Source organism: Notothenia coriiceps, unplaced genomic scaffold (assembly GCF_000735185.1).
Source record: "Notothenia coriiceps isolate Sejong01 unplaced genomic scaffold, NC01 NC01_scaffold00037244, whole genome shotgun sequence".
Classification (NCBI taxonomy): Eukaryota; Metazoa; Chordata; class Actinopteri; order Perciformes; family Nototheniidae; genus Notothenia; species Notothenia coriiceps.
In genome coordinates this window covers 15,017,599-15,031,251 of record NW_011369945.1, presented here as the reverse complement: position 1 = coordinate 15,031,251, position 13,653 = coordinate 15,017,599, and the positions used below count along the sequence as shown (strand labels likewise).

The following is a 13,653-nucleotide window of genomic DNA, read 5'->3' as shown; positions in this document are numbered from 1 at the left end:
TTATGCTGCATAAGCCACACAAACTTTTTATATCTACTGATTCCTCAAGGTGTGTGTGTGTGTGTGTGTGTGTGTGTGTGTGTGTGTGTGTGTGTGTGTGTGTGTGTGTGTGTGTGTGTGTGTGTGTGTGTGTGTGTGTGTGTGTGTGTGTGTGTGTGTGGTCCAGAGCTCCTTCTTTCCCCTCGGGCTTAGCTGTGAATAATCCTCCATCTGTTGGTCTGCACTTCTGCATCTATTTCTCACTTTCCCACGCATCATATGCTCGGACTCTTTTTGGACAAATGGGGGAGGACAGTTTTATATGTATTGATTTTGTTTTTTGGGGCATTTTCATCTGTTTGGTAGCTCCTATTCAACTCACTTACTCCAATTGGTGGAGCTTAGATGTGGGGATAGGTTTTGTAAGATTTTTGATGATCGTTTTGGTCTCTGCAGAATGTGCATTATCATGAGTGTTATCAAGGATGGATCCCAATTGTTAAGGGGAGGCAGTCCAATAATTATATTACTTAATTCACTATTTGCACAATAGTAAGGTGGTGAGGTAATGACAGAGCACCAGACACAGATGTGATGGTGTGTGGAATTGTAAATCAGACAGCAATTTCTACAAATCTCTTTGGCAACCGGCACATACAGTGGGGCAAAAAAGTATTTAGTCAGCCACCAATTGTGCAAGTTCTCCCACTTAAAAAGATGAGAGAGGCCTGTCATTTTCATCCTAGGTATACCTCAACTATGAGAGACAAAATGAGAAAAAAAAAATCAGAAAATCACTGTCTGATTTTTAAAGAATTTATTTGCAAATTATGGTGGAAAATAAGTATTTGGTCAATAACAAAAGTTAATCTCAATACTTTGTTATATACCCTTTGTTGGTAATGACAAAGGTCAAACGTTTTCTGTAAGTCTTCACAAGGTTTTCACACACTATTGCTGGTATTTTGGCCCATTCCTCCATGCAGATCTCCTCTAGAGCGGTGATGTTTTGGGGCTGTCGCTGGGCAACACGGACTTTCAACTCCCTCCAAAAAAATTCTATGGGGTTGAGATCTGGAGACTGGCTAGGCCACTCCAGGACCTTGAAATGCTTCTTACGAAGCCACTCCTTCGTTGCCCGGGCGGTGTGTTTGGGATCATTGTCATGCTGAAAGACCCAGCCACGTTTCATCTTCAATGCCCTTGGTGATGGAAGGAGGTTGTCACTCAAAATCTCACGATACATGGCCCCATTCATTCTTTCCTTTACACGGATCAGTCGTCCTGGTCCCTTTGCAGAAAAACAGCCCCAAAGCATGATGTTTCCACCCCCATGTTTCACAGTAGGTATGGTGTTCTTTGGATGCAACTCAGCATTCTTTCTCCTCCAAACACGTCTAGTTGAGTTTTTACCAAAAAGTTCTATTTTGGTTTCATCTGACCATATGACATTCTCCCAATCCTCTTCTGGATCATCTAAATGCTCTCTAGCAAACTTCAGACGGGCCTGGACATGTACTGGCTTAAGCAGGGGGACACGTCTGGCACTGCAGGATTTGAGTCCCTGGCGGCGTAGTGTGTTACTGATGGTAGCCTTTGTTACTTTGGTCCCAGCTCTCTGCAGGTCATTGACTAGGTCCCCCCGTGTGGTTCTGGGATTTTTGCTCACCGTTCTTGTTTCTCATTTTGACCCCACGGGGTGAGATCTTGCGTGGAGCCCCAGATCGAGGGAGATTATCAGTAGTCTTGTCTTCCATTTTCTAATAATTGCTCCCACAGTTGATTTCTTCACACCAAGCTGCTTACCTATTGCAGATTCAGTCTTCCCAGCCTGGTGCAGGTCTACAATTTTGTTTCTGGTGTCCTTTGACAGCTCTTTGGTCTTGGCCATAGTGGAGTTTGGAGTGTGACTGTTTGAGGTTGTGGACAGGTGTCTTTTATACTGATAACAGGTTCAAACAGGTGCCATTAATACAGTTAACAAGTGGAGGACAGAGGAGGCTCTGAAAGAAGAAGTTACAGGTCTGTGAGAGCCAGAAATCTTGTTTCTTTGTAGGTGACCAAATACTTATTTTACCGAGGAATTTACCAATTAATTCATTAAAAATCATACAATGTGATTTTCTGGATTTTTTTTTCTCATTGTGTCTCTCATAGTTGAGGTATACCTAGGATGAAAATTACAGGCCTCTCTCATCTTTTTAAGTGGGAGAACTTGCACAATTGGTGGCTGACTAAATACTTTTTTGCCCCACTGTAAGTAATGTCATGTCCCTGATTTGTCACTCTTATTAAAATAATGAGAAATGCATTTAACAGATGTCTTTTTTAATATCTTTGGATCGATGCTGCAAAACAAAACTGCATGTTTACAATCTTTAAATATATATATTTTAAATCAGAGAACATCTGTCTAGTCTCCTCACGACAAAATCGACAATTGTTTATGAATGAATGAAATCCTCGTCTCTATTCTTAACTGTAACCTCTCTTTGGTTTCATTTTAGTTTGAGCCAGGCACATCTTTGAAGCCCCTGATGGTGTCTGAATTTCCCAGAATTGGTGTTTGTTGTTTAATATAATCAAGCTGTGTCCACAGCTGGCATTGTCTCGCCGCAGGGTGCAACACTGAAGCCAAAGAAAGAGGCTGCTTTTTCTCTTGTTTTCTCATTTCAAAACACTCCTTGTTTGACACTTTTCCTTTTATACCTAAATGCTTGTGTTTATCTTGTATTTACATAATTTCATGCTGTAAAAATCTCCTTCTATTCATCCTAAAAACTATGCAATAGCACTTTTTAATATTTATTCTGTTTGGTTGGTTGTCTTTTATAACACTTTTTCTATACAATCATTACACATAAGTACTTTGTTTACACAATGTTCTTACTTAAAACACTGTAAACAAACAACAGTTAAACCTTTTGTTAATTATTTGTTCCTTTGAGCTAACATTAACAATTCAAAACATTTAGCTATTCAATACTTTAAACTATATTTTTCAGCTATATTTTTAGCTAATGAACTATTACTTTAAATATTCTTATAGCAATTTTCAATCATGTTTAACAAAATATTAAAACTCTTTACTATTAGCTAACCATTTTAACTTTAAATGTATTACTTTTAGCTAACTGCTAATCCCTCTGCTCCCTTGCAAAGTAGTTCTCACAACCCTCGGTGTGATGGATGACATAACATGTGGATATATAATTTAATCACATTATAATAACAATTGTTCTAAGTGTATTAACCGTCAAACTTCTTACTGCTGAGAATCAGTGCTTTAACACGCACACACAAATAGCCGCAAACACACTTTTATCAGCACATGGCCTTGACAGTGACCTATTTCAGAACACACCTGTCACTACCCCGTAACGACCTTTGACCCTTGTGTGTTGCTTGTTGGGACAGGTCACGGAGCTGGCAGGCTACACTGCAAGGGTGCACAACATGTTCGAGGTGTTTGAGGACGTCCAGAGGGGGGTTTACAAGCGCTCCTCTCTATCATCCACCACAGGAGACGAGAAGAAAAGCAGGCCTGAGATGCACATAGACGGACCGCTGGAGATAAAGGGTTAGCCTCTTCTGCTGTACACACACCTCCTTCTGTATGGAAATTAACTGAAACAGATTCAACACACACACACACACACACACACACACACACACACACACACACACTTAGCTACTGTTGCTATGTTGGGCAAACCTTTACCACCACTGCAGTCTGGAGGATGGGGTGAGCTAGTGGCTTTGGTTGGTTGGCCACATGGCATTGTGTGAACTTAAATAACCCCAAATATACAACATTTATTATCAACCCCTCTCTACACAATCTAACTTAGATATAGTAAGGTACTCATAGTGAACTGTAGCAAAATATACACTTCTGTCCAGATTCTTTTCAACTAGCCAAACCCTTATCTGGGGCAATGTGCATAAACTCAATACATTCCTAGATTGCCAGTACGCAAAGTCAAAGGTTGGAATCCTTGCATAAATACCCTTTGAAAATACCCATTTGATAGAGCACAGTTAAGCTAAGAGGTAAGAGGGATTTCTTTTATTTTTAACCCATAATTCCTGCTATAAACTGTATAATCCCACAGTCTAGCCTCACTTTCTGCTCTACTTCACTCATTCTTTGTCTCTCTGGTTTTTCTTTACAGGTGAAGTGATAGATGTGGATAACGGCATCGTGTGTGAAAATGTCCCAATTATTACACCCAACGGGGACGTCGTAGTGTCTTGCTTGAACGTCAAGGTGAGACAGCTCCCATAATTTAATTTCTCTTCCAACTCCACTTAATATGTCCCATTAACATGAATGGTGTATTCAGCTTTCTGATCCATACTCTGCCACCAGACTCACTGATGGTTGTTTGTTTATGTAGAGTTTATTATCTTTAAAAATAATCCCCTTTGGTCTTTTTAAGAAACACATGCATCCTTGTGGGTGTTACCTTCCCTCAGGATTTTGGCTTCTGTAATGAACTGGAGAGGATATTGTGGCCTCATTAAAAAAGAAAACGAAAGAATCTCTCGTTGGAGTATTGCATTTAAACAGCAGCTGATGCTATCACACCTCAGTAAGGACTGCACTGATCTAGTTTTAACAAGCTTTAGCTATTTGAGGTGAATAAACCTGCTGGCATTTCAATCAGGAGAGACTTCATTTTGTTTAAACAACATTTATTGACACATGTCATATGATAAATGTTAAGTCTTTGTCGATTAGACCCCGATCCTGAAATCGTATATCTAAAGGGGGAAATGCAGCCGTGAGCATATAGGGAACTCCTCGGGGTCTAGACACTGGTGATGATGCTGAAGATCTGGATTTGATGAGGAGATGGGATGAAGAGGAGGTGTGATAAGGTCTTTGGATTAACTCTCCTGGCACTGGATGTGATGAAAGGAGGTGGATGGGGAGGAGGTGGGCGGCAGTATGAAAACCTGAAATCACAGCTGACTGCAGGAGAGAGGAGAACCATTTTAAAGTCTGCAGCACAGTGATTGGCTGCTGGTGAATGTAATGGGTTATAGACAACGCCCGTGATGAGCTGATTATATGCAGCTGCGGAGTGAATGTGTACACCCAGTCTTCCTGAAAGAACTTACGCTGAGCTTCATTGAGCTGGTAGCTTGGAGGAAATCTGTTGACACTGTGCTGGGGGTGGTGGCAAAGTCCATAGGGACTTGGTTTGGCAACTGGAAGGTCACCAGATCAAGTCCCGGAAAGACCAAGTGCTACCGAGGTGTCCCTGAGCAAGGCACCGTTCCCTACACTGCTCCCCGGGCGCCGTACATAATGGCAGCCCACTGCTCCTAACACTGGGATGGGTCAAATGCAGAGAAACCGTTTCGTTACATAGTACCTGTACTACGTAATGACAATAAGTTGAATCTTCATCTTCTTTATGCCCCATATTTAATGACACTTTTTCCATTCACCTAAAGATAGTTTCTTAATTTCTTCAGATCTACGTGGTTACACAATTTTCTTACTATAAACACTGGAAACAAACACAAAAGAGCACACAGCTCTGAGAGATTATAGGCGATCACAGTCCAAACATCAAATCCACTGCAGCAGCTACTTCTAAGTTAGCTAGCTAGCTACATATCGGTATATATGTATATATTCTTACACACTTCAATTAAGTGGTTCAAAATCTTGCTGTTGTAATTGAAAGTTTACCCATTTAAAATATTTAACTACAATATTTCATACATCCATTACTTTAAGCTAACTATTTCACAGTTAGCATTACTTTTAGCTAGCAACTTCAACAATGTATCCTTCAATTATAGCTAATTATTTAAAAGAAAAATATCCTACTTGTAGCTTATTTTTGTTTGTTTATTACTTTTAACTCCAATCAAATAATGAATTAATTACCTTTTTAACTGATATAAAATCATTTATTCATTACTTTTAACTAACTAGCATTTGGCTTAATATACAAATACAGGTAATGATTCATGCAGCTGCACTGTAAGAAACACAAAGCAATAATATGTGGTGTGCCACGTCCCTGTTAGCTGCAGGCTAAATAGATTAATAATTACAACATTTAAACCTGGCTTTAAGGTTTATTATATATTATATATTTATAAGGAAACCGGTAAACAGGAAACATTTTGCCGCTCTTTCTTTGTTGACATTTCAGATCTTCTGTGTATAATGTTGAGTAGTTCAATCCTGTCTTTCAAAGCTTAACACCCACTTTCTATCCCTCTAGGCCTTTAAATCTTAATTATACTGATGTTGACTCATCTTAAATGGGATTAATATGTTTGCTCTCAATCTCAGGTGGAGGATGGCATGCACCTGTTGATCACGGGGCCTAACGGCTGCGGGAAGAGCTCTTTGTTCAGGATCCTCAGTGGCTTGTGGCCTGTCTACGGCGGCCGCTTACACAAACCCTCTCCTAAACACATGTTCTACATCCCTCAGAGGTATACACAAAAACACACACTTTTTAAATATCCCTCAGCTGCTGTACCGAAACAACTGTAAGCTTTGATCATTGTACCAGCGAGCCTAACCTGTAATCTAATCCATTGTAACATGATCTGTGTGTGGTTTACAAAGAGAAACCAGAGCTCTGGCCACAGTGAAATATTTACCACACAGACGAGGCTTGAAATACGTTTAATTACAATAATTGCTTGGTTATACCTTTCACAGACATTCAACAGTGAGTTGAGTGTCGTTAGTGTGTGGATAAAACAATAAACACGTGTCCCCACAGTCCTTTTTTTTGGCCCAATATTAAAGAGTCAGTTAGAATAGATTTAGAACATATATTGAAGACGTAAGAAAGGGTTTTAGTGTGAATGCTCTCAGCTTAACAGGTAAGATTCGTGTAGCCCTTAAACTGAACTGAACCTGTCTTAGACAAATCATCAAGTGTAATCTTACACTTAGAGTTCTGACTCAGGTCACCCCCTCCTGCAGAGCAGTGAATATTTTATACATAGGGTGACGCTAGCAGGCAGCTGTAAAATAATCCAACACCCGAAGACAATAGATCTAACATAAGCGTAATGATTCTCTTTGAAGTCTTGTTTTTAAGTGCCCTTTTGTTCACAAACACCTATCTTGTCCTCTGTTTGGAGCCCTTAATGAAATGAGGGTTAGCAAAGCAACAGTCAGTGGCTAAGGTATGTATGTGTGTGTTTCACCAGGCCATACATGTCAATGGGTACACTGAGGGACCAAGTGATCTACCCAGACTCGGTGGAGGACATGGCCTCCAGAGGCTTCGGCGACAGGGACCTGGACACCATCTTGGACATAGTCAACCTCAAACACATCGTCACCAGGGAGGGAGGTAAGACAGTAACACTAAGGATACTTACCAAGGTGTGGATTTGTGATTCAAGTGAGAATAATATGTTGAAAACGTTAGAAAAGCACAGAAATATAGCTTATAACTTTCTGATGAGTTAAACCTACCTAAAGTAGACAGTACAGTTTAAGAATATGACCAGCAGATAAAATAACCATAAATTAAACAAAATAAATTGACAAAACTAGACAAATTAATCATTGTGTAGATAGAATAAACCAAAAATATCCATCAGACAAATGAACCACAAGCCAGGACAACAAGTTGAATCAAGTCCAAGGATTGTCTCTTATCCTTTCTGTGTTAAAGGCTCATTTGTTTGCATTGTAAATGTTTGCAATGCACCCTGCACATTGAATCTGCAGAGTAGGTTTGCTGGTGTCCTGAAATCAAACAGACTAGGTTATGTAAGCACAGCGAACCAGCATGAATCTTAATCCTGTGCACTCTAGTATTACTGGTATTGTCTAAACTTGAGTGTCTAGTTAATTGGCAGCCAGTCTCATCACATGGCCAAACAAACAGGCCTTTTGTTGTTGTGAACCACTTACACTTGTACAAAGCTCAGAGCTGCTTAATGTGTGAATGGCTGCTCTGTGAAAACGTTGAGAATATCCAAATAAACTCACACATATGCAGTTAGGGATTAGTCTTGAATGTTGGCACACATGCATTGCTGCAAGGAATTTTCTCTTAAGTCCTTAAAAAATGTCCTGCAGAAAGCTGCATCACTGTTACGCAGGGTAAATAGACTGGTTAAGCCTTTAAACAAACATCACGCGCTGGGCCTTTTCATTTGAAATGTCTTTGGATAATAACAGCTGTCTGTCAAACCTGTCTGTTTACATTTTAATCATTCAGTGCATGGCTCCAAATTAGCTCCTAATGTAAAAAACTAATGTATCCCAGAGTTAAAATACTTCTATGCACTTTATTTCTTAGATGACATTTCCCAATGTCTATATTCAGATACCACATTAGTAGCAGAAGTTTTAAATCACGTCTTCTTTCACGTTCAGGCTGGGATGCTGAGCTGGACTGGAAGGACGTGCTGTCAGGAGGCGAGAAGCAGAGGATGGGCATGGCTCGCATGTTCTACCACAGGTAAGGAGAAGCAGCATCGTTGTTGTCAGCCATTATGCTGAGGCCAGGTCATGTGACACGTCTGGAGCGTTAACCACCAACTGACTCAAACATTAAACCTGTTTTTAGCAGGCCAGCCTCACATATAGCACTGTCTAATGGTCAGATCAGACATCACCCTTATATTTTATATGCATAGACATTGCATTTCGATACAGACATCCCCCCACTCTAAAAACTATTTGAATTTACTTTTGTGATTCCCACTTTTGTAATCTAACGCCATCATCAGGTTAAAATTTGACATTGATATTCCCCTTAGTATGCTAACATTTGCTTATTAGCAAGCTGTGGCTAACACGCTAAACTAAGAAGGTCAACAAGGTAAACATCATACCTGCTAAATGTTTGCATGCTAGCATTCTTAGCATATTGCCGCGCTGGCGTTAGCATTAGGCTAGTAGCTAGCATGTTGGTGCACTCTTGCTTGCCTTATCTATTCCTTAATTATTGTTAACTATATATTATTTTAGCGATTTTCATAAGGCTAACACTTAAAAGGTTAAGATAAATAGTTGGTTGTCTGAAAGTCTTTGTGCACATGTAATTCATCAGTAGATTATATGAACTTTAACATAAGTTATTGAACAGTAGAATCAATACTTACATAGTCAAATAATGTAAAATAATAGTCTTGTTTTTCCTGTTTTTATGTATGCGAATGCAAACATTTTAAGTGTGCCTTTTAATGTAGTGTTACAGTAAATGTTAACTACTTGCAGATTATTAGATCACTCTACTGAAATCAATAATTAAACAGCCCATCCCTTTGTATATCAGGCCTAAATATGCACTGTTGGATGAGTGCACCAGCGCTGTGAGCATTGACGTGGAGGGAAAGATTTTCCAGACTGCTAAGGACTCCGGCATCTCTCTGCTCTCCATCACACACAGACCCTCCCTGTGGTAAGACACATCTCACGCAAGAGTTTCTAGTGTATAGGATACACACTACATTAAGAAATGTGATACCTCTCTGCCAAATTTAAATACTTCCTCTCCGCCTCCAGGAAGTTCCACACCCACCTGCTGCAGTTTGACGGTGAGGGAGGATGGCGTTTTGAGCAACTGGACACTGCGACACGCCTCTCCCTCACCGAGGAGAAACAGCGACTGGAGACTCAGCTGGCCGGCATTCCCGAGATGCAGCATCGCCTCAACGAGCTCTGCAAGATCCTGGGAGACGACTCTGTTCTCAAAACATCCGAGGAGTGAGAGAGAGAAAGAGAGACAGAGGGGGGGAGGGAAGGGGGAAGAGGCCCAGAGGGGAAACGAATCAAAAGGGTAGAAGAAGAGGAGAAGAAAAGTGGGGGAGGAGGAGAAGAAAAGGCAATGAACGAATGATTTGTTAGTCATTTTCAGGCTTTCTTTTTGTTTTCTCTTGCTTATTTAGATTTGTTTCTTTAGCTTCGAGCCTTGTACCATAAGCACGATAGCTCTTAATAACAGTCCTTTCAGCTTTTTATTTTCTCCCCTCTCTCGTCTTTTAATCTCTCTTTTGACCCACTTAATGCCGAGGAGTGGAGGCGAAGAGAGTGAAGTGGATTCAGTATTATCACCCCTTCTCACACACATCGACTGCGTACTGGGTTGTAGTTTTTAAAACGTTTGGTTTCATCTTTTTCAAGATCAATTTGCCACAGTTCAAAGTGGCAAAAACAGAATAATCAACCAAGATAATTTATTTGTTTTGTAGCACTTTACTCTGCTTCTAGAGGGCTGTTTCCGTTTGTCGAACAAGGTGATAGCTGCATTTTAGCTGGAAAATGTTTTAATCTAGAACCACTTTATAATATCCAAAGCAGTATTCCACGGCCAGTATACCGGGTCGTGCAGGATCGTCATTTGTTATAATTTAGCAGTATATTTGAGCTTTTACTGACCTTAATGTGACCTCTTGGTGTTGAGAGGTCAGAAGAGACTATTTTTCAAAATGTCACTATGCCTTTTGTTTGATTTGGTGTACCTAACCGCTGTACAATCCCTTTTCTTATACCTCACCTCACTCTTGTTAGGACCCTTGAACCGCTCATATAGGCTCAGTTGCAGACAACAAAGAAAAAGCTAATCTAGGATCTGTTATTAGAACGATCAGTGACGCAGGTCTGACTCCAAAACTATAGGTTTCTACTTTATTCAACAAATACAATGAGTTTAAGAGGCCTTCAAAAAAACGAGCCTGTTAAGCTGCAAACTAGCATAATGGGCTATCCCAATATGCTAATTTACTTCAAGGAGATTCCATATTAATTTGATGATGGATGACGCTATATTGCTGTGCTCCCTCTTTTATTTGTCCACTTTTTAGAATGGATTATCTTTCAATATCATTAAGTGTGTTTACATGAATTTACATGTTTTAGATAATACTAAATATTATGTTGAAATGCTTGTTGGTTCTAGAGCTAATATGAACAGTTAAAGGAGCTTTCATTTTCAGCTCAAGGAAACTTCGGTAAATTTGCTTGCATACAGGAACATAACATAATTTAGCCTCCATGTTTGTTGACAGAAACTTATCTTGAGGTTGTGATACTGTGAAATAGTTGTTTGCTACATTACAAACATCATTTGTTTCTGCTGGATATGGTATAAATTGTGTGCTCTGGTGGTTCTAAGCTGTGGTTGGGGCTGCTTTTACAATTTGTCCCTTTTGTGGGTCAGACCTGTGTCCTAACGAGTCAGCAAAAGTACACAAGGCTGTTTGTCCTCCCAGATTGTCCTGAGTGAAATAGAACAGGGTATCTTTGATGTTTCTGCTCTTCATTTATAGACTTTCAGATTTCACCAGAGGCACGCAGAGTTCGATTTTCCAGTTTCTATAATTGTAATTGGGCATAGAGCTTGGCAACAATTATAAAGTATCATATTACAAAACCAATCAAATGTGTGAAAGCACAAAAATATTTGGTGAAATCTTAATGTCTTTATCTTGATATTTTTAGGCTTGCGTAAGCTGGTGTTTTGTTAACAAAAAATTGACAATCAGTCACATCATTAGTGGTATATGAAGAAGTGCACAGCTCTATTTTAAACTGGCTTGTGATTGTCTGTAGAAAAATAAGTAAACAACTAATCTTTTAAGGTTTAAAGCTTGAACTGCATCACCCTCCCTCACGTCTTTTATTAGACAAATAAAGGCTACAAACAAGACGGCGCTGGGGCTTGAGCCAAAGCGCTACATCTTTGCTCCATTCAGATTTTGCCACCTCCCCTTTTGGCTTTTAGTTTACAGTTCAAGAAAAAGGACGTAATATCAGTTGGATGCAGCCCTGTTATACTCAGGATTAAGGTTGCTAGGTTCCAGAAGGATAGTATAATGTGGAACCCCGCTCCCCCCAAAAAACGTGACTGGTGAAGAAAAAATTGAAATTTCAATTCATCCCCTTAATATCTAAAGGGGAAAGTCACTGGATTGCCCACTGATTGTCTTATCTGGATTGCAAATAATTACACTTGCATTTAGTATGGAAAAGAGCATCATAGGCATTACTGTGAGTCTTTTCAACAGCATTCTGTACTGCTGTTCCTGACCTGAAATCAGTTATCTGCTTGTCAGTCAGTCAGTCAGTCTCTGTTGACAGGAGGCCAGACGAGCCGCTGAATGAAACGGAGTCTGACAAGTATCACTGGCACAAGAGGTCAGCTAAAGAGCACGTAGTGTCTAACATTCATAGGCAAGTAAAAAGTCTGAAATACTACTTTTTTTTATCTTGAAAGGATGTTGTCACAAACTATGAGGTGCTGTATCTTATTATATTTTATTTTCCTTCTTTATAGATTCTTTTTTTTGGTCAAAATTGAAGGTTTTCATGAATTTGCTTACGGTTTGAGTTGACTAATATGGTGTGTTTTGTGCTGCATGTTCTCTCAAAGGATTACCAATTAGTTTTAATTTAATATATGGCTAAAATTAGGCTAATTTGACACACAACAACACTGAGCCTAGCTGAGGCTAAACTATTTACATTGAAATCACTTGCTCTAGAATCCTGTGCACAGGACATGTCATCTTGTTTGTTAATATCTTTCAAGGGGCTATGATCAGAATTCCTATATCATCAATGGGCAGACCTGACAAATATATAAAGTTAGCAGCTAGCTAGCTAGTGAACAAGACAAGTGTAACATTAAGCTAGCAGCTAAATGTTCAGCTGTTATTGTTAAACATATATTGGAAATATATGACTTCAAACTTAAATGTAATGTTACTACATATTTTCAAATGTGTAAAAATGTCACTCTTTGCTCAAATGTTTGTAATAGCCACTTAAAAGGATTTTAACAGTTAGCATAACGTTAATGCTAGCTTGTGTCTGCTGCCCCCACGTGGCCAAACATCGTTATTGCAGGCCAGTAACTTTTAATTTGTTCCATGACTGAAGTTAATTCTAAGCCAATTGCAAGGTGGAGGGAAAGTCTACATTGACTTCATATTTTAATATGGCACCTCATAAATTCTTACTGCTTTAAGAATCCAGTTAAGATAGCTTACTGACCACTGAGGTTAGGCCTTTAGTGCCCTACTACTCTTGACCTAGTCTATATACTGTAATGAATTCCTCACTAACACATTTTCATACTAAAAGTTTATTATTTTGTCTGCCCTTGTGTTATTAAGAGATTGAATGTATCTATGATGTTTGATAACGAATCTTTAAAGGTTATGAAGGAAATGAAAACATGGGTCAGCTCATACAAGATTGCTTTGTGTTTGATAAATGATGATTTTATAATTGTGTTGATCGTGCATACAATTATTTTATAACCACATTGAATTGGGATTTACTGTACATGTGGTGTGTGAACCGGGACACTGGGAAAGTGAAAATGTTGGTGTATGACAGAAAGATGAGATCAAGGGATTACCATGAGTACAGTCGTTCTCGATAACTACACTTTGTAGTTACTGCATAATTACAGTATGCAATCAAAACCCATATATATATATATATATATAAACTATTTTATATGTTTAATTCCTGGAACAGTAGCTCAGACTTCCGTTTTTAGGATCTCATTGTGCATGTGTAGGAATCTATATTCTTTAACCTTAGAACTAAGAGAGGTACATCGGCATAAAGGTCATCTGTTCAAAAATCATGTGCAAAGGTCACTTTATGTTAAAAGATGAAGATGTATTTTCTTGTAAATAAACCAATACAGT

The 13,653-nt window shown here is 39.2% G+C and overlaps 1 protein-coding gene across 1 annotated transcript in view; it reads left to right on the top strand.

The window, feature by feature from the left end:
• LOC104964809 (ATP-binding cassette sub-family D member 2) overlaps nt 1-13,148 on the top strand; it is a 17,455-nt gene extending 4,307 nt beyond the window's left edge. Inside the window, exons 4-10 of the mRNA XM_010793686.1 lie at nt 3,397-3,559; nt 4,155-4,249; nt 6,302-6,447; nt 7,180-7,325; nt 8,363-8,447; nt 9,267-9,392; nt 9,497-13,148. Of these exons, the coding sequence (XP_010791988.1) occupies nt 3,397-3,559; nt 4,155-4,249; nt 6,302-6,447; nt 7,180-7,325; nt 8,363-8,447; nt 9,267-9,392; nt 9,497-9,701 (966 nt within the window). The 3' untranslated portion in view covers nt 9,702-13,148. The remainder of the gene's footprint in view (nt 1-3,396; nt 3,560-4,154; nt 4,250-6,301; nt 6,448-7,179; nt 7,326-8,362; nt 8,448-9,266; nt 9,393-9,496) is intronic.
• Nucleotides 13,149-13,653: the final 505 nt, after the last annotated feature.